At 37.7% G+C, this 26,238-nt stretch overlaps 2 protein-coding genes across 2 annotated transcripts in view; one reads left to right on the top strand and one right to left on the bottom strand.

Annotated features, from left to right (window-relative positions):
• Positions 1-6,206, top strand: part of LOC107716847 (F-box/LRR-repeat protein 4-like) — a 13,075-nt gene extending 6,869 nt beyond the window's left edge. Inside the window, exons 6-8 of the mRNA XM_016523447.1 lie at positions 2,977-3,048; positions 4,305-4,617; positions 5,333-6,206. Coding sequence (XP_016378933.1) covers positions 2,977-3,048; positions 4,305-4,617; positions 5,333-5,496 — 549 coding nt within the window. The 3' untranslated portion in view covers positions 5,497-6,206. The remainder of the gene's footprint in view (positions 1-2,976; positions 3,049-4,304; positions 4,618-5,332) is intronic.
• A 4,215-nt stretch (positions 6,207-10,421) lies between these two features.
• On the bottom strand, positions 10,422-12,414 carry pou3f2b (POU class 3 homeobox 2b). The gene has a single exon (XM_016523448.1). It carries the CDS (start codon positions 12,362-12,364, stop codon positions 11,228-11,230), a length of 1,137 nt encoding a protein of 378 aa, XP_016378934.1. The 5' UTR covers positions 12,365-12,414; the 3' UTR covers positions 10,422-11,227.
• Positions 12,415-26,238: the final 13,824 nt, after the last annotated feature.

Genomic DNA, 26,238 nt, shown 5'->3' with positions numbered 1-26,238 from the left:
TGTGCCGAAGGGGAAACAGGGGAACTGAGTTCACCGGAACACCGGTATTGTAGTCTACTTTCTCAGGAAACAGTCCTCCATAAAATGCGCTGGACACATCTGAATATTTGGGTTGAACTGTTCTGGAACAGTGTTGTAAATACAACTTAACCACTGATTTCTTGTTGTGTCCTCTTTTGGAAGGCCAAACAAAGTAGTTTTGCTTTCACAACGAAACACACAGCGTCTTCACAACATGGCGGCGGTGGCAACAATACTACAGCGAATCAAAGTTACGCCTTCTATCTTTGCGTGAACGTTTGGGCGGTGTTATGCATATCTTGTGACATAGACATGTGGGGGCGTGTTTAAACAAGGCGTTTTAGGAGGGTGTGGATGAGTCCTTTTTTAAAGAATATCTCTTTAGGTTTGAGACTTTAGTCTTTGCAATTTTAAGGATCTTATCTATGCACGAACAGCTTGTAACACTCCAAAGAGAAAGGAAAACTTGAAATTGCATCATATGACCCCTTTAACAGTCTTTTGCATGCACTGTATAAAGCTCCTAGATCATTTCATTTTCAAAACTGTTTTGTGGAGTTTTTGTCTACTTAGTTTTTTCGGAAAGACGTTTCATCAACTAAACAACCTGAATGTCAAACAATCGTACAGTACATTGAACACTGTATTCCTGTCCCTCAGCCTCATTTCATTCCCATCAAAAATTCAATATGGTACTACCCTGACATTGGTCAATAAGCAGCTCAACACAAAGCAATAGTTGAAAGGCAAGTCAGCAAATCATCTTGGCTGACTAGCTTTTAGCTGGTAAAATTTGCTAACAAGACTGTTAATCTTTTACCACATTTTTGCCACACTGTTAAAACAACTTTTTAAATTTACATTAAAGGGATAGTTCACCCAAAAATTTAAATTCTGTCATTAATTATATTAATTACCCATAAGACCTTCGTTCATCTTCAGGACACAAGATATTCTTGATAAAATCCGAGAGCTTTCTGACCCTGCATAGACCGCAACGCAACTGACACGTTCAAGGCCCAGGAAGGTAATAAGTACATTGTTAAAATAGTCCATGTGACATCAGTGGTTCAACCATAATTTTTTGAAGCTACGAGAATACTTTTTGTCTGCAAAGAAAACAAAAATAATGATTTATTTAACAATTTCTTCTCTTCGGTATCAGTCTTTGATGCATGTTCAGAACAGTAGGCCTACTACAACATATGCATGTGGTGCTGCTGAAGCAGGAGCCAATGTTCTGACATAGAACACGGATGCGCTGCGCCTTGTTTGCAAAGAGAGGAATGTACACATGCGTAAACGTACATCGAATTCAGACACGGAAGACAAGAAATTATTTGATAGTCATTATTTTTGTTTTCTTTGCACACAAAAAGTATTCTTGTAGCTTCATAAAATTACAGTTGAACCGCTGATGACACATGGACTATTTTAACGATGTCCATACTACCTTTCTGGGCCTTGAATGTGTCAGTTTCGTTGCCGTCTATGCAGGTTCAGAAAGCTCTCGGATTTCATTAAAAAGATCTTAATTTGTGTTCCAAAGATGAACGTCATAAGGTCATACGGGTTTGGAACTGCATGAGGGTAAGTAATTAATGACAGATTTTTCATATTTGGGTGAACTATCCCTTTAATGTAAAATCAAAATCACTGTTTTTTTTAAACAGTGTGGTAAAATGTGGTAAAAGTTTGTTTGTCTAGTTAGCATGTTTTACCAGCTTAAAGCTAGTCAGCCAAATGATTTGCTTTTTATCAATTGTGGGAGGGGCCATGGTGAGGAACAGCCAATCACAACCGTTTATTTTCCTGCAGCAGTACAACACACAAGAAAACGGAAACCCTTCTCAGTTCCATACAGATTAGATGAGCATTGTGGTTTTTATACTTCATTACTTGTGTAATATCTGGATTGTGTGATGTTCACTGTATTTCCTGCATCACATCTTTATGACTGTATCCATGATTAAAACAAAAGATTTGGATGGGGATAATGAAGGTTTTTTAACATCAAAGCTGAAATTGCTAATTACTGATCCATGAAATTTTGTGTTGCCCCAAAAGTTGTGTGCTTTATCGTGCATCACCTTTGTTTATTTTTTATACTACATCATTAAAAAAGCAAGTTGTCTTGGGAGTTGAAGAAGAAAACATGCTTATGCCAGCCTATTTTAAACTGTTATAGTTACCTGTCCTTATAATTGTATAACATCAGGCCGTGTAAGTCTGGCATACTGGCATTACCACCTTTAAATCAGTTCTACATGCTGGTACAGGCCCAAGTGTGCCACTTATCTAGAGTCGTCCCGTCCCTCTGTGTGTGGTTGACTGTGAATCAGCATTTGTAGTTGTATTGGTGTCTCTTCCAACAGATATAATGTTTCTGTAGTGATGACGACTGCACGTAAACATACACAGCAGACTGTGTCTGTAGCAAACCCACCTTTCTGTCATCATCTCTGTAAATGAAATGTCTTCTAGGGAACCTAATGGTGTAAATAACTATGGAAATATACACAAAACGAACTCAAAGAGAACTGTCAATCTTCAGTTGGTTGAGTTTCATTTCACGTGACTATTTTTTAAACCAACACAATAATGAAAACAATGGCTGTATTCTCTTAGTGGTGCTCTCATGACACTTCAGCTTTTTAAATCAAAACAAACCCATTTTTTTCTGAGAAACATCATATCACTCTATCTCCGATGTGAGTGTCAGCCATGTGTGCCAGACTGAGGTCATATAATAGTTTTATTTTGACACATCTATTTAGAAGAATATTGAATAGCGGAGTTAAATATGTTGTCATCTTTGATTTGTGATATCAAATGTGCGTTCGTTCGTCTCATTTTGACTCCACTGGCATCTGAATAGAATGTTATGTTGTTCTCTCATTAGTGGTATGTGTTAATCATCACTGTTTTCTCCATTTTATTTCTTTTCCCATGCAGCAATCAGCCATATTGAGCATCCTCACATTCTGCCCAGAGCTCAAGCACCTCAACCTGGGAAGCTGTGTCATGGTGAGTCCACTGGTCAGTTGAACTGATATGTAGTTGGTTTGTGGCTTAATCCCAGTTCACAGATTATAATGGTATTTATTAAAAACAATGGTCAGCATAAAAAAGACTTTACAAAGTAATGTTTTAGCATTATGAGAATAAAGTCTATTTTTTGTAATGAAAGAGTGGGTGCGACCATGTTTAACTTAATTAGTACGTATAAAGCACCTATTCTGTATGACCATATTTTATATCCCTAATACTAGGGTGTGCAATTAATCGCATGCGATTGTCATGCGCATCTCGTCAGTAAAGCCGGTTCCGTGATTAGTAGTAAATCTCCATCACCTGCTTTCAGATGGAGCGGCATTTAATAAACAGAGCCGTAGTTCACTGACAAGCTAGGCAATATCGCGTTCATAATCGAATGCGATTCATCTGCGATTGAGATTATGAGTGACTCTGTGTAGTAAATGCCGCTCCATCTGAAAGCAGGTGATGGAGATTTACTACTAATCACGGAACCGGCTTTACTGATGAGTTGCACATGACAATCGCATGCGATTAATTGCACAGCCCTACCTAATACTACCCAAGACCTAAACTTAACAACTACCTTACTAACTATTAATAAGCAGCAAAATAGGAGTTTATTGAGGATAAAGTCATTGTTTTTTAAATCTTTTAAATTTTAAAATAATTTTTTTTGTTTGTTTTAATATTTTAATATGACACTAAAATGCTATTGTCGCATACTATAAATACTTGCATGTACAGTATGCAAGATTAGGTTTAGTGTATCTCAAAAGAATAATAATAATAATATATTGAAAATAGTGTATTAAAAGGGACTTGAATGGTACACTATTTTTATTTTAAAGTGGGCATCCATGCATGTTTATTGGGATATTATTGCCCATAACCCCTGATACACAAGATTAGTTGCATCAGAGTGCAATTTTATGATGTTATACACTCTGAAAAATAAAGGTTCCAAAGGAGGGTTTTCGCAACATGCCCTTGAAGAACCATTTTGGGTTCCCTAAAGAACCTTTCAGTAAAATTTCTCATTTTTCTTTTTTAAAAAATCTAAAGAATCCTTTTCCATTCCAAAGTGGCCTAATTAATTAGAATTTGCCCTACTTTTTGTATTTGGGATGAGGTATGCAAATCGTTATGTTCCTTTTCAGCTACAGGAACATTGGCTGCTCATAGAATAGCTTCGAGACAGTTATCAATAAGTGCTTCACTGTAGCTACATGGTGATTTCATCACAGATTGAGGACTATGATGTAGTGGCCAGCATGTTGAGCGCACGCTGCCGTTCTCTACGCTCCCTCGACCTGTGGCGCTGCAGGAACCTAAGCGAGCACGGTCTGGCAGAGCTGGTTTCGGGCTGCAGGCTCCTGGAAGAGCTGGACCTGGGTTGGTGCTCCACGCTTCAGAGCAGCTCCGGCTGCTTCCAGCACTTGGCCCGCAGTTTACCCCGCCTACGCAAGCTCTTCCTCACCGCCAACCGCACCGTGTGTGACTCTGACCTGGAGGAGCTGGCCGCTAACTGCAGCGCTCTGGAGCACCTTGATATACTGGGTGAGATGAGTGTTTTTATTTCAAATGCGGTAAGATTTAAGGATTCAAACCGGCATTTCTTTCTTCTGTGAAAGATTTTTTTTTTGCCTGCAGAATTAAATCAGAATGAAAAACATAAAAAATGACGCGTCCTGGGAAAATGGCACGTATGGTCACCCTAATATACATGATCATTTTAAAGTTTGGGATTGATTTTTTTTATTGATTTTTTTTATTATTATTTTAATTCTCTTGTGCTCACCAAGGCTGAATTTATTTGATCAAAAATACAGTAAAAACAGGGAAATTGTGAAATAATATTACAATTTTAAATGAATGTTTTCTGTTTTAATATATTTTAAAATGTCATTTATTCCTGTGATGACAGCTGAATTTTCATCAGCCATTACTCCAGTCTTCAGTGTCACATGGTCCTTCAGAAATCATTCTAATATGCTGATTTGGTGCTCAAGAAACATTTCTTATTTGTATAAATGTTGAAAACAGTTTTTGTGGCATTGTGATTTTTCTGGATTATTTTATGAATGGAAAGTTCAAAAGAACAGCATTTGTCTGAAATCAAAATATTTGTAACATTAAACTGTCACTTTTAATCAATTTAATGTATCCTTGCAGAAAAAAGTAATATCTTTTTTTTTTTAAACTAATAAATGATGACAGAATGTTTGTTTTTAGGTGAACTATCCCTGTAACTCTTTTCGTTGTTGTTTTTCAGGCACACGGATGGTGAGCTCTGCCTCTCTGCGGAAGTTACTGCAGTGTTGTCCTCGGCTAAAGCTGTTGGACGTGTCCTTCTGCTCACAGGTCGACTCTCGCTTGGTCCAGGAGCTCAGTGGCCTTTTCCCGAATGTGTCCATCAAGAAAAGTTTCACTCAGTAAAACTCGCTGGGTCCTGAGCAGGAGCAGCTTTACGGGGACGGTCTTTAAGACCCCGAGGAGAAGGGTGGCGCATGGTGCTGTGAACTTGCTGCCTTGAACTGCACGGAGCTGTGAACTGCCGGTTCGAAGATGTTATAGATGTTTCACTCGCTCTCAGCTTGAATGGTCTCACTATGTATTGAATCTCACACATTTCATCAGACCTCAGTTTTTGATCTTAATCTCAGGGTTTTATTTTTGTCTTCAGAGAGGGACGTTTGTAGTATGCTGTACTTCAGCCGAATGGTTTTGTTTTAAACTTACTTATTCAAGTGTTTCAGTACCAATGTTTTATTTGCTTTGTTAAATGTTGTCAAATCAATGTTAAATATTGTGAAATAGTGTACTATGATTATTGATTGATTGATTATAAATTCAGGGCCACATTGACTTGAATTGTGGACACAGAAATCTTTTGTGGCAATACCTTGTTTGTGTGAAACTTTGCCCATATCTCCTGTCAATCCTGTTATGCACATGTATATACACAATAGGGCAAATACCAAAATATAAGCTTTTTTTTCTCTATTGCAAAACTTGACGTTTCCTTTTACACAGGCGCATGCTAACCGGTAGATGACATATCCTTGTGCCTTAGTTTTAAAGAGAGAAGTGCTTTGTTTGTTTGCTGGTCGTCTATATCAGTGGTTCCCAACCCTGGTCCTTGAGGCACCCCAACACTGCACATTTTGCATGTCTCCTTTCTCTGATGCACCAATTTCAGGTCTTGGAGTCTCTACTAATGAGATGATGACCTGAATCAGGTGTGTTTGATTAAGGAGACATGCAAAACGTGCAGTGTTGGGGTGCCTCCAGGACCAGGGTTGGGAACCACTGGTCTATATTGTGCTATGCTAAATTGTGATTTGCCAAAATCACCCTAAACCAAAGGGGTTTTGCTTTTTTCTTAATACACTTTCATTTTGAAAAAAAAAAAAAAAAGCAGATGGCAATGTACTGTATTTTCTTTAAATGTGTACAATTAAAGTAAAATCAAGGATAAATTGTTTAGTGTTTTTGGTAAAAGTGCCATGTTTTTTTGTTTTGTTTAAAAAAAAAAAAAAAAAAGGTTTTCTATTTGACTTACCTGTGCTTTACTAGCAGTATAATAATCAAACCCTGTAAACAAACTCTACAGTTAATTCGAAGCAACCTAACGCTAAATAGATTGTATTTATGTTCAATTGTACAGTAGCTACAGTGAATTTCTTGTCATTTTGGATATTGTATTAAATTTGTGCTGTTTGGAAGCAGGAGGCTTTTAGCATCATGTCAGATCTGAGAGTGACAGTCGAGGTCTTGGTTCAATAAAGTGAGGCTTAATATTTTGTGGGTTTGTCTTTTTTTGTGATTGTAAGATTATAATAGAATTTATATTATTACTAGTGCTAAATCACACAGATTATGTTTGGCATGTAGTTGATCTATATTATCTCCACCAGTGAGATTCAATAATTTGGTCAAGCTGAAAGTCAAAAACTTCCCTAGTCTTAATCCCTCCGAGTTTAAGGGTTTATTAATATTGCATCTGGCAGTGACTGTCTCATCGGACTAACAGTGATGTAATGAATTGTTTATGTCTACTTTAATGATGGACTGAGGAGCTCTAATGTGCCCTGAGGACCTGGAGGGATGCAGTTAATTAGATGAAACGATTTCTTGATTTCTATACAACTATTGCTAGTCAGTACACGCAGAAAACTGTCATTACATCCCTGTAAATAGATCAACAGTACAAAGCTATCTGCCTCTGCTTATGGACCCTGTAATTTAGAAGTGGCACTGCACTCCTGCTACAATGGTTTCAGCATCGATATGCATTTGACCTTTTCTCTGTTTCATATAACTTTTGTAACAGAATCTAGTTTTCAGGAATCTTATTAACACCTCACATATGCATACGTTTCCTGACACAAACAAAAGCAAGTCTAAAAATGTAACATCATTTTGCAGTTAATTTTAACCTTGCGTATATTGTTTTCCAGTACATGAACACCATAAAAAAAATGTATTTGCTAATATAAATAGATTTTGATGCACTTTTCTAAGCCTAATCAAATTTTAAATGGGTTTTGTTAAAAATGCAACATACTACAGGTTGTGCTCTACGTGTCTATATTCATATATTTATATAATTATATAAACAAGATAATTAAAATTCAATATATAGTTATTAACTGATTTGGAATAAACATTCTTTAGAAACGAGCTTCCATGCGCAAGCTAAACATAACTTGAAATATATAAATATATATTTTTGTGGGTGGGGGGGGGTATGCAGTTAAAAGATAAGCTGGTGGACATTTAAAATATTATTTCCAAAATACAATTGCCAATGCTCGTGTCTCAGCAAAACATAGTTCAGAACGAAATTAAAAGTTATAATTATCAAACGCTTTTCGTATTTACAGTTAAAGTATGTTTTGGGGGGGAAATCAGGAGCAACTGTGATTCATTTAGGATCCATGGTGTGTAACATAAACCGTGCAAACGAACATGGCAGCATGTTTGTCAGAGAGCGCCGAAGAAAACCCCGGAATGCTGAGCTACAAATCGCCATGTGCTGCTGTTGTTACGTTTAATCAATGTTGCTTTGGTGTCCTAGAATAAAACCTCACTAGATGGCACTACAGGATAAGGATGATCGTTTTACACATTCAGGGTATTATAGAGTCAATTCTTGTCTTAAAACGTCTTGTTTTCCCAATATGGAGAAAATTGCATCACTTTGAAACTTTTTAAACTAGTAGTTGTAATTTATCTCTGAATGGTTAAAGCACTGGGATTTGCACGATTGACTATTGCCTATTTCAAACCTTCCAAGCAAGCAAGCACCATGAAAAACATAAGAGCAAAAAATTAAACTCAGCTCACTGTTAGTAATCATGACGAAATTATGAAAGCTATTACGAAGACAACGTAATGTTTCACATTATAAGTACATTTATTTTATGGTTTATTGTTGTCAAAATTATATTAAAATGTAAATTATTTCAAACTGATTGATTGCAAACAAGAATAGCAAAAATAAAAACACGCGAAGTAAATTAATGCCATAAAAGAAGGCCTATATTGAGGCCCACGTTTTGATGCCACAAACTAAACGACACCCTAAATAATAGTGCTTCATCTGTAACTGGTTCTTTACAAAATCTACGAAATTTAAATCGAACTAGTTTAGATATTCTAAACACTGGCCGTACATTTTTATACTGCCTTTACCACAGAAACCAGCGCGCTGTGTTAAACGCAAAAAAGACAGGAAAGCTTCAGCAACACATCTCAGCGACAGTGCCCAGGGTATAGCTATATCTTGTTTTTATTTTTTTATTTTTCTATTTCAGGGAAAATAAACAAAACTTATCTGTTTGCATATGTTGTGGCTTACAATTAATTTCACGCTCTCAGTTTCTTTTGAGATTGCGCTGACATATCAAACCATTTGAACGTGTGCAGTTTTGTTAATTCTGTTTCGCATTTAAAAATTTCGTTTAAAAACTTGACCGAGACGTCGATAAATATAAGCTTCATCCGCATTTTTTTTTTTTTTTTACACCCGACGTCATAAAATGTCAGGTTTGATTCTTCGATTTAGAAAAAAAACAAACATATACTACAAAATCCGATTTCTATCACAACCTCTGCGCATTTTATTATACCCACAAAATCATCCAGTTCTACGTTTGATGGAGTCTTTCTGACAGAGTAAATAAAACAACAAATAAATAGCTCCACAGTATTTGTAGAATTACATGACAGTTTGATCAATTAATCTATGTAAATGTTTCTTTTGAAAAACAAAAAAAGTAGAACGATAATAACAGACTTCCCTATAATTTCTGTGGAATAGATTTACACCAAAATATGAATTAAAATATAAGCAAAATAATACAATAAGAAAATAATAATAATAATAATAATAATAATAATAATTTCTGATTGTTGTATTGTATTTACACATAGTGACGTATAGCAAGCCCCTGGGAGAAATCTTCCCGTTTTTCCAATCTTCCAGCGTTTACATTTTCAGTAAATCATCACTGCATTGTGTCCCTATAAATGCGAACCGGAACCAACACAGTGAAGAACTATAAAGCACAAAAAAACAAAAAAAAACAAAAACACATTTAGAACAAACCCAGTTAAATCCAAAGTCCAAGTATCCTTTTACAGTATACCTCTGATGCTGGGTAAACGTGGAGAATATTTAATAATAATAATAATAATAATAATAATAGTGCCCGTGAAATTGATATGCTTGATAAATGAAGGAAATATAAAATACACAAAAACGCTTTGTCATATGAAACAATGAAGAATCGTTTGACTTCAAATGAAAATATTGCAGGTCACATCACTTACTTTTCCCATTCTCCACGATACTGTGTAAATAATCTCTATTTCAAAATAATTTAAAAAGACATTCAAATGTTTGAGATATATAATATTGAATTCGTTGGGTAGAAAATAGTGCTAACATGGTTGGAGACTGAACATTGTTTACTATACATAAACATATAGTAAAGTCAGCTCATAATTTATAAAAAAAAAAAAAAAAAAAGCAGCTGAATGTGGGTTAAAAAGCAACTGACTTCCGCATGAGATAGCAAGCAATATTCGGCTAAATGACTATAAATATAAAGGCAAAATATACCAAGACTCTAATGTTAAAGAAATAAGACAAAAATAAATTAAACAAAAAGCTCTAAAATCTTTTCCAAATTCAAAATAATACGAAAAAGTGCTCAAGTGAGAGAATAGCGTAGCTATGTCCTTTAAAAATTATACAATATTTACAGCACTGTGTGGAGTCCTGTGAAACAACTGTATTTTATGGTAATATGACTAGATCGAAGGAAATGCCAGGTTTCTACCACTAGCCCTTCGGTGACCTGTCTGCAGCTCGATGCTGGAAGTTTCTTTTTATTTCTATTCAATTTAGAGCCATCCGTATTGATAAAACGGAGAAAGAGACCAGAATCAATTGTGTGAGACTAATTTCTTAGCGCCAAGACTACAACATCTGTTTAGTGTGACCTTGCACCTCACTGTCTCCATGAGTAGGAGAATTGGTACATAACCATGCTGTATGTAAAATAATAATAATAATAATAATAATAATAATAATAAAATATTTAAAGGCCTTTTGATCCCAAGAAAATGGTTGAATACTGTGGGTGGATGCATGTCACACTGATGTTATTTTTTCAATCGAATCGATGTTCACCCTCAATCGCCCACAACAAAAGTAAAAATGGCGTGTATTTGTCAAATGCTGCAGCACAAGTCACTTTTCAGGCTAATTCCGCAAAAGAAAATGCAGTGAATGCGTCTAGATGTAAACAACTGGCTATGGGACACCCATGCTCGCGTTTGAGGGACATTTCGCTCGTCTCAAAGTGTTTGATAAATAGAAGGGTTACACCTTAAAACTGCGTCTTTTCACAGTGTTGGGTATTCACAGAACAACCGTTCTCTTTGCTCGCGCGGGGAACGCACGGTCCCCTCTGTTGCAGCAGTACGAATTTTGAGTAACATCGAAGACGTATATAATCTGCTCTCCCGCCTCAGTAGTCTAAACCGCAGCTGCTTTCACTTTGGATAGCTCCAACGTGAACGTAATCATAAATGAAGACTGAGGCAGTCAGTATGATAAGATGTGTCCTTGTTTTTGTCTTGTTTTTGTCTTTTCTCACTGAACTGGCGTCTGAACCCCGTGATGCGGCGGCGTGTCTCCGTATACGTCCTCGGTCCCCGGCAGAGGTCCGCCGGGAGGAGTCATCCGTTTCTCTTTCTGTCTTCTGTTACAAAACCAAACCCTCACTACCTCTTTTTCCAACTGCAGACTGTCCGCCAGCGAAGTAATTTCCAACGCGGCTGGCTTTGGGCACTTAAGGAAATGGCTCTCCAAAGCCCCTTTGACGCTTACCTCGATGGAAGTCCTCTTTTTCCGTTTCCTCCCCTGCGCAGCTATCTTGTCCAAGCTCGTGGGGCTGCCAGATGTGGAGTCCGCCTCCTCCAACCACTTGTTCAACAAAGGCTTGAGCTTGCACATGTTTTTGAAGCTGAGCTGCAGGGCCTCAAACCTGCAAATCGTGGTCTGCGAAAACACATTTCCATAGAGCGTTCCCAAAGCTAGTCCGACGTCCGCCTGCGTGAAGCCCAGCTTGATCCTCCGCTGCTTGAACTGTTTGGCGAACTGCTCCAAGTCGTCCGAGGTCGGCGTGTCCTCGTCCGAGTGGTCGTGGTGGCTCTGGTGCGGCTGGTGCTGGTGCTGGGACGGTGGATGGCCGTGGTCGCTGAGGTGTGGGCTGTGGTGGTCCTCGTGCGCGTCGCGCATGCTGTGGTGGTGGATGCCCTGGCCGCTGCCCGGGATGAGACCGTTCACGCTGAAGCCGGTCTGCGAGTAAATAAGGCTCTGTCCGTTCGACGTGGCCATGCTGGGGATGTGAGCCGCCGTCGTCGTTCTCCATGCCCTTGAATCGTGATGGTTCCCGTGCGTCTGATGTACCAGATGGGGTGGCCGCGTCTGATGCTGTAGATTGCTGGAATTGTGCATCTCGTCCCGGGGGCTCTGCACCGCTGGCTTGATGTCCTGCTCGCCGAGGGGACTGGACGACCACGGACCTCCTTCTCCGTGTGACAAGGCTGTTATCCACTGGTGCGCGTGGCTGAGCGGGTGACTGTTGCTCTGCAGTGAGTAGTCACTCTGCAACAGGGTTTGCGCGTCCCTGTAAGCCGTGGCTTGCTGCATGCTCCCAGGCTCCGAGTGTACAATAGATGGGCTGGAGGTGAGGATATTGTAATGATTGGATGCTGTAGTCGCCATGACTCTCGGAGCCGGACTGATCGCTCCTATTAAAGGAACCTTGCATTTGACAGTTACTCTTTTGCCACAGGCGTCTCCTAGGCTCTTTGCCAAGTGGACTCAGCGGCGCGCACCTGAGCTCCGCCCCCCGAGGACGCTCATTGGGTGGAAAGGGATGGTGGACGCGTTTTTTGGGAGGCAGCCTTCAGTTCATTGGATGCTCGAGAGTCTTAACAAACACTGCCTCTTTCCCTCAAAAGAACTCCGTGTCCTGCAGCACCTCTGAAATGTGAGGGACCGACGGGCCACCAAGACCGGAGCGAAGAACATCAAAGGTTATGCTTTTTATAACTTGGAGAGAATTCATTTCAAACTTCTCTGTTATGGATTTGCGATTGTGTGTGTGTGTGTATGTATGTGTCTTGTTCAATAGAATTTATGCAATAAATGAAAACTATTTTATGTGATGTCATTTCATATTTATTGATTACAGGTTCGGGGATTCATTTGTCAAATAATGGAAACTATCTAATCTTTCTAGCGTGATGTTTGCTGAAAGGTATTTGGACAGTCAACTTTGGATAGGACTTTACGGAGAATTTTCATGGTATTAAAGAAAAATGTTTTGCAGACCACGTTTAAAAAGTATTAACTAATTTGTTTAAAATATCGTTTGTCTCATTCAGGTGTTTGATTCTGAAGAACTACCACACAAAAAAAAGTTATTTGATGAATAGCTAAGTTTGCTGGCCATCACAGGCAATAACTTTGATGAGTCAAATGATGCTGTATCTGGAACAGATTAGTCTAAGAAAAAATTATGTAACTTAATTACATAATTTAATGTGGTGGTGGTGGTGGGGGGCAGATATTCTGAGGCAGATATTTAATTTAACATGTTCACATTCGTTTCTATTACATATTTTAAATAGGCATATGTAGCCTAACTTTCATCAGTTTTAAAGTGGGTGATATAAGAATAAGAGACATGACATGTTATATTAGGTATGTTGTCATTTTTCTCATTCAGAAATAAAGAGCAGAAAATGTATAAAAATTCTAGCCAACTTCTCTGTAAAGAATTAAAAAATATATATATATATATAACAGCCGATGTAAAAGTGTAGGACGCGTACTAAAAAGTGAGTAAAAGGCAGCTTCAGTTAATAAATAGGTAAAAATAAATCATTTAAAAAAACAGCCTACCATTTTTTATGATTGAAAGAAAGCGAAAAACTCTCATAATATGAACGGTTTAGATTGAAACGTTCACCTTATCTGATCCCTGAGAAAAAAAAAAAAACAGTAATGCCGATTTGGTTCAAAGAAAAGTTATAACTCACATAGACAGAATGTATTGCACAGTGACTTTCTGAAACATGCCATTTATTCGGCGGTATGTTTATTTTACTTTGTCTTATCTAATTTCATAACAAACATAATTATAAATACAACTATTACTCCAAACATCTAATTGGCATTTTAAATATCTAATTACACTCGTCTTTTAGTCAACATCTGCCTATTAAAGATTTAAAATTATATATTTTTCCTCTGGGTTTGCACGGTGTACAAGTCAAAGGAATATTTCAGAGGGAAACAGTGGGCCGTTTGGGACCGCAGGTGTCTAAAGCTGACCAGCTGGCTTCTCTGTGAGCCTCTGTAAAGAAAAGCACACGACATTGTCCGTGGAGGGGAACATTTTTTCAGCAGCTCTGCTGGTTGCTATAGAGAGCAGTAAATTAAACAACGTCTCATACGTCACCAGTATCGCCTCCTCTGGAAGGCCCAACGTAAATCAGAATGGGTAATGGACAAAAGACAAAAAGAAACAAGAAAGAGAGAGAGAGAGAGATCAGCTGATTTTAAGGAACTGTTTAAAAGCAGTAAATAAAGTGTAATTTGCACAACTAATGAACTTTGAAGCAGGGCGTGCAGCACCGTCCAATTACGCATCACAATAACAAGAGCCTACATAATAAACAAGGCAGAAAAACCAGTAAAGTCCATAATATAGGCCTTCAATAGCAGTCAACACATTTACCTAAAACTATTACAAACTCAGGACGTTTATATCAATGGAAAACTTAATTAAAATATTTTAGCTGCTATAGAAAGGGTTTATGAAATGTAAAAGTGTCATTTTTTTGTGATCATTATGGGCATACAAACGTTCATTTTGTTTGAAATGGTTAAATGTATTTGTTTCCAGATGGGACGGGTCTATAAGTCTTCTGAAGTTCTTCTTGTACAGTGTGGTCTGTACGTCTACTTCGTTGATTTAAAAAAAAGATCTTAAAAACAATCCCGAGGCATCCAATAATCAGTTAACCAGGGAAAGCAGGTAAAAGACTCATAAAAACTCTATAAGGACGGCCTAATTGTGGGGTTAAAGGGCGCTGCAAAACGGAAAAAAATAAAACTTTAAAGACACGTTCCGGAAAATTCATCCGCGTAATAATGAACATCATTGTGGCGTAACAGTGAAATCACCCAAATCAAAAGAACATTTATGGCAATTAAGGTTGTAATTCAAAGAATTACCACAACGCCACAGAAGCTTAAATAGTCGTGTTGGGAGAAAACCAAAGCACATTACTTTAATGGTATAATATGCAAACTATGGATCGTTCAATTACATGGCTTAACAACGCATAAATGATGCGAGTCTTGTTATTTGGACTGTGGGGTCTATGGTAATTCATTTGGAAGGGCCAGCGCGCTCTCAAATACAGTGAAATCTATTTCTGAGCTCCGGGAGACGTTGCCAAACTATTTAAGGGAATAAAAATTAATGACAGAGAATCTGAGCGTTAAATTAACAGTAATTATATGACCCGCATGCTGTAAAGATTCCATTTTTTATGGTCTAATTAGGTAACTGTCTCCCCATACATCAACATATTTCCCTCTGTGGATTTTCACACAAAATCCCGGTCATGTTCAAATACTGATCGAAAATAATTAATTACATTTTACAAAGACATGCTTTAAATCACACAATAATCAAACTCTTCTCATAGTTACGCTAATCAATGACGGATCTTATTACCTGAGACGCAGAAAAATATCTTGCCGTAGAAGCAGATAAAAAAAATTCATACAGGTATCTTATATAGAGGTTTCAATAATGTTTTCAGAGGTAGGTTACAATACAAGTTACATTACAAATTAATATGAGCGTGTACTTTAACTGTTGTCAAACAGACGCTAATAAATTGCAATTGCTAAACCAGGTAACCATAGCAACAGCATGGCAGTCAAGCGCTTTTTGAGCGGCAAGTCCGCTAGTAATGCACCATAAATCATTATTCACATTACAAATTAAAACTTAAGTGCTTGCTAAGTGTTTTCGATAAGCAGCCTTTAGCTTAGGTGCTAGGGGCACCAAGTTAACTATTTTTGTTGCGGAAGAGAACATCGTCATATTACGCGCTGAAAACGTAGCTATCATTTATTTACATTACGTTTAAAAATTCATTTAAAAATCCTGCATGCACTTTCCAGTATTCCAGAAAAATGCGAATTAGCTATTAATTATAAAAAGGGAATTAAACAGTGCGCGTGTGTAGGATTGTTTAGGAACTTGTTTAGGATGTGGAGAACCATCTGTCAGTGGGGGTATCCTTATACAGCTCTTGTTGAACAGGTCTTGCACCGAGAATCTAGTAATCCCATGCAATTAATCCACACAAAGACATCGTTAAATCGGTCTCTCAATACAATTGGCTACCGATTGTCTGCATCCATTGTGGGGGGCGCAAGAGACCACCCTGAGGCAAAGTGGAGACCTGTTATGCGATCCATCCACGCAACAAAAGTGACTCGAACATCTTCAGAGACTCTGAATCATTCCACTTGAACAAGATCAGTAGGAAAAATGTGGGATTTTTTTTTCCCCACAGAAGGGGGAAGGATCAAATGGCACAAACTACGAGATGAAGAAAAATAATCTGCTGTGCTTTATTTACTTACTCCAGAATAAATAACACTGCCAAATAACAGACCGGCTGCCTGCATTAATTTGAATCAAGCATCTAAACCTTTAATCGCTTCAACATGTTTTCCAGTGAACAACAGGTTGCGGACGAAACCAAATGTTAAGAATTGCAAAATATCGCGCTTGCAATATTTCATTACATTTTGGAAACTCTGATTTAAAAAACAACAACAACATTTTTTTAAATTAAGATTTTATTATTGTTTTGCTAATTAAAATATTTATTATTTATAATTTAATTAACATAAATGAACAGCACTTAATGTGCACTCATATGACACATTTAAACATGTCAGTCTTCCAAAAAAGCTGTTTTATTCTGGTTAGGTTATTACCTGTCATGTCATGTGAGCCACCATGTTGAAATCACATAAGCAGCCATGCTAATCACCAAATAAAAACAATAGCAACACATAAGCAAACTTTATGCATCCAGACGGTTAGGAGTCAGTATAAAGGTCAAAACAACTGGTCCTACTAGGATGAATAACAGACAGCTAAATGTTAATCAAACTTAATGAGTGCACCTTTAAGGCTGCCGTAGTGAAATTCACAGAGTCATATAAAGACATTGAGATGTACAACCCTAAAAATGTCTCTCAAGTGGCAACAAGTTACTTAACAAACAGTGTAGGCCTATGTCTTTTCTATAGGTGCATCTGGTTAGGCTATCTTTACAAAATGAGAGTAGCTTGTTGGCAGTTGTAATGCGCCTAAAGTTCAATTAAGACATTGTAGGCAGGTTGCCTACCTGAGATGCCAGGCCTACAGACTCCTCTCGATCTGTATAGAGATGTGAATGAGCTTCTGGTCCCATCGCTCATGTGCAGCTCGATTAGGCCCACGTGTCTCGTTCTTCATATGTGGAAGTGCAGCAGATGGTTGGAGACGCACCGTGTTACGAGGCTGCGGCGGTATGTAACGCTGTTCTAATTGAAACATCAATATTGCAGCAGAACCCCGCAGTGGAACAACACTGCAAGTTTGGACAACGATTACAGATGAAAGTTCTCTTGGAAATTACATCTTGGAACAGTTTCTGTGTAAATCGCCTTATGATCCTAAATGTAGCGTGGATATGTAAGCAAGGGTTATCAGCCTACCTAACACCATAAAATAATCATCATGGTCTAGAATGCTTTTAATAGTAACACTTTTAAAGAAGTGAGTGAAGAAAATAAGATTATGTAAATTAGTGACATACAGTAAGGAGTTATTTTTTGATGTTCATGTAAAAGAGACTTAAAGGGCAAGTTCCTCCACAAATGAAAATTCTGTCATCACTTACCACATGTCATTCCAAACCCACAAGACTGGTTAATCTTTAAAACACAAATTAAGATATTTTTATGAATCCTGGGAGGTTCTGTCCCTTCTAAAATTCCAGGTAACCTAACCTTAGAAGATTCAAAAAGGTCATAAAGGCATTGTAAAATGAATTAATGTGAAGCTGTTTAACTTTTGTGAAGAGATACAATCGCTTTATATAATGAACAGATTTCATTTGTTAATTTATAAGGTTTTACATCAATAAATTATACATTTATAAGCTCAAACTGTGCAACTCTGCATCACACACACACAAGCAAACAAATCCACATGCACATAGTTGCTTACTGAAGTTTGACCTTTTGGACAAGTTTGCTCTGCAGCTTTGACTTGAAATTTGTGCTTGCACCAGTTGATCTCGACTCTGTTGCTTGATGTTTACCGTAGTGTTTTGAGTGTCAACTCTATATATGGGGCTCAAGTCATGATTTGAATGAACAAAATTTGAAGGTATTTGAATACGGAAAACATGATTTAAGAGTTTATAACAAACCAAATGCAGTACAGTGACATTATTCCCTATTTGACATTGCTTTTTGAAACTCCAGACACCCTTCTGCCAAGAAAGGACCAATGTCCACCCCAAAATGGTAAAGGTTCTTTACACATTACTTAAATGAATGAATTAAAACAAAGGACATCATTTGTAGGCCAAGTCTTGTCTGAGCCCTCTCCTCAGCCGCCGTCAACCAATTCAATACAGCCCTAAGGAAAATAACCAAAGCTCTGCGTTTGGACTGAGGTTGGAAGGTCTATTTGCCTCTCCGTCAAGCATCGATTTATCCTACTCTCCAATTTATTTCTCCTCCTCGTTCCTGCGATCCATAAGGCTCCTGCCTCTGGGGGAAGAACCAGAGGAGAGATGGCGAACAGCCTCCCAACACATTCAAAACCTGATATACAGCCTTCCACATCATAAACCGACATGTACCTTTACTTCACAGAGGAGAAAACATCTCTGAAAGCGTCTGAGATGGAATATGTCTAATGTTACCCAGACAGCCATGAATGACAAGGAGCTGCACATGGTTTTTGCTGATTTATATATTGATAAAGATGTTGCCAGTATTACTGAACTATGAACCATCATGGGATTTCCTTGATCCTCATAATGCAATGCCAATCAACATAAATCTTGCATGCCAGTTATACTGAAGAAAACATTCAATAAAAAATTCAGAGACATGGCTACACACGCTCCAATATGTTGTGCGGTCTTGCATATTTGCAAGATGACCAGAGTTTAAATCTACCTGGTATAATTTCCCCATCCCATTTCTCCTTCTGGTTTTCTGTCGCATCTCATGTTCTGTCAATAGAAGTTACACAAATAAATGAAATAAGAACATTCTATAAAAAAGAAATAGGTTCAAATTGTTTTTTATTGTTCAAAAGTTAGGGACTGGTAAGATTTTAAATACTATATTTTAAAATGTAATTTACTCCTGTGATGACAAATTTTCAGCAGCCATTACTCCAGTCTTCAGTGTCATGATCCTTCAGAAAAAAAACAAACTAGCAAAAAACATTCTTATATTTTAACATTTCTTATTATTATCAATGTTGAAAATGCATCTTAATATTTTTGGGATTCTCTGATGAAGAGAAAGTTCAAAAGAACAGCATTTGTTTGAAATAGAATCTTTACTGTCACTAGCACTAGCTTTTGACAGCTAGCTTTGACTACTACCCAAACTGTGAGCCATCACTCTAAATTAAAGTACAAAGGGAGTGGCATTATGTGTATTTTAGTTATTTATTGCTATCATTATAAAAATCATTTTGAACACGTATCATTTAAGCTACTGCCGCAAGCCAATAGAGTCCAATATGTGTTGTATTCATTACCCAACAAGCAAGAAACCATATTTAGTCTGGCCATACCTATTTTTGCAAAGATAAGATTCCTGATGTCCAGATCTACAGTAAAAACAAGCAGCTACCTGCGATAGTCCTCAGAGAGGCCTGACATGTTTTTTTTTTTACCTGAAATCGATCAATGCCGATCTGTTCAGGGGAAATTGAAATCCATAGGAAATTAGATTGTTTCAATGATTTATTGGAATACTAAATCACTCAGTGCAACCCAGGCTGTCGTACTGTACCTTCAATGTTACTTTGGGGCTGCTGGGATGTTGTCCACGCAAACCTTCTTATGTCAGCTGGTAAATTGCTGCAGACAATGCATAGCGCAAGGATGCTCAGATCGCCGGCGTTTAGAGACGCTGGGGTAATTGCCCCTCCGCAGAGATGGAGGGAAATGAGCGGGAGAGAAAGAAGGAGATGGCGAGAGAGGGAAGGTGGAGAAAAGTGGATATCAGAGATGGGGCTGGTGAGGACGAGTCTAGAGACTGAAAGGGAGAGCGTGGAAGGAGAGGAAGAGGAAAGCGAGTGTGTGTTTACATGGAGAGAAGATGATGTGGGGGAGGGTGACGACTGCGGTGAAATAGGTTCTCAGCACTGCACTTTGCAGAAGAAATAGCCATCAACCCAAAGAAAATGGTATGAAGGCAACACTGTGTACTCGAGTGCAAAATGCTCGCTACAGAGAAATATATCAGAAGTCTAGACATTAACATTTAAAGAAAACATCCGAGGTCACAAACTCGGGAAGAAAGCGTAGTTGCGCGCAAACAGACGCACACAGCAAGGGCTGAAAAGAAGAAAACAACAACCAGCATTCATTCAATGTTACTTTGGGGCTGCTGGGATGTTGTCCACGCAAACCTTCTTATGTCACAGGCCAGTCAGATATGGCGGGAAATGGTTTCTTGTGACCCTGAGAGAGAGGTAAAGCCACTAAACGCCCTCTGAAAAAGTGACACAAAATGAAAATACAGAACAATACGCAAAAAGCGCAAACCCCAAAAAGGAGCGCGCAAACAGACGCACACAGCAAGGGCTGAAAAGAAGAAAACAACAACCAGCATTCACAGACAAAACACATCTGTCAACAGAACAGCATCCTCACTAGAGAGAAACATCAGGGAGCAACAATTCAATTAAACACATCATCCTGGTTAAATTACGGCTACATAATCACTGCAATTCACCATTGCCTAGAATTACAAATTCACAACACACTGGGCTGAAACGCAGCAAGACAGACAGGACCATTGATAGCTTTGGCAGGAACGAGATGGTGTGTTTTGATACACGGAGCTGCTTGCAGATATTAAAGTCTGAGGCTGCGTGAGGAGTTTTGAACTTCTGAAGTTATATTTTCATCAGAAACTGGCGCTAAATTTAATTAGCCAATATATAGAGAGATGTTCTGTTTGTAGGCCTGTAATATGTAAGAGAATTAGCATTTTCAAGTCATGGCTTCCCTCGGGAATTCCCTCAGGAAAAATATGGGGTTTTACAAATGATGGTTTTGGAGTAAAATAAGGTCTGCGGTTATTGTTACTGGAATAGATATTTATGTTTTTCTCTACAACACGAACACGAGTTGTTAAATAAGCTCTACAACTACAATGTAGTCTACAGTTCAAAAGTTTGGGGTCAGTAAAATCTTTTTGGAAGAAACTGATTTTTATTCAACAAGGATTCCAATAAATTCTGTTCTTTTGAACTTTACATGCATCAATGAATCCTGAAAAAAGGAACCAAGACTTCCATAAAAAAGAAAAAAGTGATATGTTTCTTCAACACCAAACCAGCATTTTAGATGATTTGCTAAGGTTTATGTGACACTGCAGACGGGAGTGATGGCTTATGAAAATTCAGCCATCCTTGAAATAAATTACTAAAATAAATTAATTTTTTTAATATATTCAAATAGAACAGAGTTATTTTAAATTGTAATAATATTGCACAGTATTACTGCTTTTACAGTATTTTTGATTAAAAGAAATGCAGTCTTTGTAAGCATAAGACATGTCTTTCAAAAGCATTAAAAAACTTTTCAACCCCAAACTTTTGAACAGCAGTGTTCGTTGTAGAACAAAGCAGGAAAGTTTCTTCAAATTATGTTATACTCATAAATCCAAAACCAGCTTTCTATAAACTTATTGAAATTTCTGCCCATGGTGCATCAGCCCAACACAATGACATCATGAATTCAATAATGTGTGCAATATGGAAGTTCTGAAAATATAAGATATATATAGTCAGTGCACTTGGCACATATGCTCCAACACATCAGGTCTAACTTGTGATATTTCCTGACCCCTGTCACCCATCATTTCCTGACCACTCTATTCTACTCCACTCAATTATAAAATATAATGAAAGGTGTGATAGGAAATGAATGTTGAAGGTGAAAAACTTAATTTAAAAACTGGTAAAAGCAAAAGCTGGCTTTTTGTTTTACCTTTTTGTGTAGAACAGACAAAAGGTTTTCAAAGTGCAGAACTATAATCTTTGTTTGATTTTTGCTATGTCATATTAATGCTTTAAAATAAATGTAAAGATATTTGAATGATTTTAGTGTTGTTAGGCTTGACGTGTAGGTGCTGTTTTTAGTAACAATTCTAAACACAGCTCTTTCACTTTATCAAATTGAAACTATCAGAAGAAAATAACCTATAGTAATAAACCTAATTATTTATTTCAAAAGGTCTTGTGTGTGTATTTGTGTGTTTAGACGGTTGGCAGATGGACAAGCGGTGTGAACTGTGCTAATGCTCTGCTGAGTGTCCATGTCTCACCCCTAAATACTGTCCCCTCCTCTGCATTGTGGTTAACAAGACGGTAGCAGGCGCGGCACGGCCGACACACACCGCTGACACGAGACGGTCGGGGTCAGCAGGGGTCACGTGGTAATTACACATATAACTCCCTCTGTGAGCAGCAGGCCGGCTGAGCTTACAGCCACTGGCTACTGTGACACACACACTCTCACGCAGAGCACCATATAGTGCTGACACACGCTGAGAGTGGCCAGTGCTTATGAGGCGCACACACGGTGAGAAAGTGATTACAAGGCAGGAGGAGACAACAAGGCGAGCAGAGACGAAGAGGTGCTGAAAAGCGTAATTATTAGCAGTACACACCGGCAGGGTGGAGGTCTGTGTGACTCTGCCGGTCCCAAACAAGCTCTCAGACATTCTCGAAGACAAACCTGAAGCCTCTTTATCCTTGAAGATTTCTTCTTGTTTGTGTTGCCTTCGTAATGTGGTCTCACTCGCAGGCTCTTATTGTACACTTGTTATCTCCCCCCTGTAGAAAAACACCAAAAATGCCATGTCTGTAATTTTCCTACTATATTTAATTATTTGGGATTCGAACCCATGACCTTGAGGTTGTTATAGGGCTATGCTCGACTGTTTAGGTTTTACATTAACATTTACATTTATGCATTTGGCAGATGCTTTATTCAAAGCAACCTGCATTACATTCAAGGTATACATTTTATAGGTACATGCATTCCCTGGGAATCGAACCCATGACCTTGATGTTGCTATAGGGCTAAGCTCTACTGTTTGAATTTAAATTTTACAGTTTATATTTACATTAACTTTTACATTTATGCATTTGGCAGACAGTTTTATCCAAAGTGACTTACATTGCATTTAAGGTATACTTTTTATTAGTTCATACATTCCTCTGGATTCAAACCCATGACCTTTATGTTGCTATAGCTCTACTGTTTGTGTTTTGAATTTTTTTGTTTACATTTAAATTTATGCATTCAGCAAACGCTTTTATTCAATGCAACCTACATTCAGGCATGCATTCTATCAGTACATGCATTCCCTGAGAATCAAACCCATGACCTTGATGTTGCTAGTGCACTACTGGTGTACTACTACTCTACTGGTTGAGCTTTCAGTTTCAAAGTACTTTTTGATTGCTTTACATGCAATAATGTCAAAGCAACAATACACACACACACACACACAACTTAAAAATGGAAAGATAATATAATAACAGTATTAATAATAATATAGCTTATTATTAGTCTTGCCATGTTTTTACAAGCACAATAACACAATATACACTATTAGGTAATGCAATAAAATAGAATAAAATCAACTTTCAGCAAAATATTTATTGGCATAGTACTCTTTTCTACAGACGTGAATAAACTCCTGGCAAAGCCAAGGTCAAGGGTTCGAATCCCAGGAAATGTATTAAGTGATAAAAATGTATGCCTTGAGTGAAATGTAATTCACTTTGGATAGAAGCATTTATTGAAAGGATAAATGTAAATGTAAATGTAAGCAGAATATATTCTTGGATAAACATCCAGGTCAATCATCCATCTTTTAATGGTAGTTGATGATTCTGGATGAGTTAGAGTTAGGACTATGTTTGAACACACATTGCTCCAGGACCAACAAAACATGTTGATCCAGGAACATGTCTTTCTTGGCAAAATCACTGCCACCAGATGGGCAAAACTGTGGGTGGTGTAGTGGTTAATGACAAGCAATGGTAACTAAAAAGTAGCAGGTTGATTCCCGCAAAGAGCAGCCTATGTTCTATCACCATTGTGCCACTGAGCACGGCACTTAACCCCAGGTTACTCCAGGGGGGCCATTCCTGACATGAATGTAGCTACTGTAAGTTGCTTTGGATAAAAGAATCTTCTAAATGAAGGGAACCATTATATTTTATATATAATGACTTTTGTCATTAACAAAATATTGTGTTTTAAATAAATAGGGTACTAGAATGCCTCATATATCTGCAGAGCAGAACACTTGAAGATGCTTGTAATATGTGTGTAACACCACATGTTCTAAGAAGGATCAGGTCAGAGGATCCCACAGCTGAGCACAGCATCGATTTGTTGTGGGTAAATAAACCACTGGACACCACTGGTGGATCAATACCCTTTCTAACCTAACCCAAGAGAGAAACCTCTCATATAGAAATGCTGTTCACTTCCTTTATCATTTTCCAGTGTTGGTTAAAAATTTCAGCATGCATTTTAAAAACTGGAACTTCTATCCCAAATCTGTATGAACCCTGACAATTTAAATAAAATATTAAAATAAAATAAAAAAATAAAAATATATATACAGTATATAATAAGATTTTTTAATAATATTATTCTTAGTTGTATTTAATACTTTTCAGAGCATATACAATTTGGGGCCTGTAAGATATTTTTATGTTTTTTTTATATATATTTTTATATGAAGTTTTTTTTTTGTTTTTTTTTTGAAAGAATTCTGATGCTCACCAAAGCTGCATTTATTTGATCAAAAGTACAGTAAAAACAGTAATATTGTGAAAAAATTACAATTTAAAATAACTTTTCTATTTTAATATATTTTAAAATGTATTCATGTATAATTTATTCCTGTGATGGCAAAGCTGAATTTTCAACAACCATTACTCCAGCCTTCAGTATCATGTGATCCAGAAATCATTCTAACATGCCGATTTATTGCTCAAGAAACATTCATTAGTATTATTACAGTTGAGAACATTCACTTTTTTTTTATTTCATCAGCTTTTGCATCTTTGCTGAATTAAAATATATATTAAAAATGGTACTGACCTCAAACTCTTGAACCGTATTACAAATATAAACCTGTGACACAAATGCAGCATCAGAGTCTGAAAAGGGCCTGTAGACTGTAGACATGTGATGACTCTTTGAATTATTTCTAGGACTGTTTCTCATTCTCAGACATGAAATGTGACATGGAATATGAGTTTACCACGCAACATGAGCAATACAATATTATGTCATGGCAGAACGCTACATTTAAAGGCACTCAGAGAACGACGGAAAACAGTAGCCACGGGGTCTGAAACAGATGAAAGCAAAGGTGGTTATAAATGAGAACACAGGCATGTTCATGGAGCGAGAGAGAGATTGCGGGAGATGGATAGTACTACAGTGGGAACGAGTGAGAATAGGGACAGGACAGATTGGAGGAGATAGATGAGGAGAGCTGTGTAGAGTTCAGGCAGAAATGAAAGAGATATCATGAGAGGAAGAGATGGCAAGGTAGAGGTGCAGAGAGAGAGGACGTATAATGCGAGATGGTCATATGGTGAGCGGCAGACGAGAAAGGAGGCGGTAGAGGTGGGCCGGTGGGTGCGCCAGCAGGGCTCTTGCTGGGTGTACATATGTAGAGCAGCAGGGGAGCGGTAGTGTGGACGACTGTAGTGCTGGCTAAACCCCAGCTTTCCCTATCTCCATCTATCGCATCAGTCACTCTCCGCAGGGCTATATTTCTTGCTCGTCTTTTTCTCTAGAATGGCATATAACAGACTTTTGTATGGAAGCCCATTTCTGCCACAGAATTAAAATAATTAATAATTATTTTTGTTTCACAGAATTGTGAGATATACACTCACAATTACAAGAAAAGTCAGAATTGTGAGATAAAAAGTCACAATTACCTTTTTTTATTCTGTGGCGTACGAAAAACAGAATTGCAAGATTTAAACTGAAAATGACTGAATTTAGGCTTTCATACTTTCACACACTGACAGCATCACACGCACAATTCATATCAAATAAATAAATAAACTACAACTAACATCCCTAAACTCATTAGCTATGCAAATACATGCAAAAATATGCACCTCTACAAATCCACTTTGGGCTAGTGTGTGCGTTCCCGGATGTGTTTGTGAGTCACACGTCTGAGTGAGG

This window comes from Sinocyclocheilus rhinocerous, unplaced genomic scaffold, assembly GCF_001515625.1.
Source record: "Sinocyclocheilus rhinocerous isolate Xijiao unplaced genomic scaffold, SAMN03320098_v1.1 scaffold300, whole genome shotgun sequence".
Lineage (NCBI taxonomy): Eukaryota > Metazoa > Chordata > Actinopteri > Cypriniformes > Cyprinidae > Sinocyclocheilus > Sinocyclocheilus rhinocerous.
Note: the sequence above shows the minus strand (reverse complement) of the source record. Positions and strands in the feature narration are given on the sequence as shown.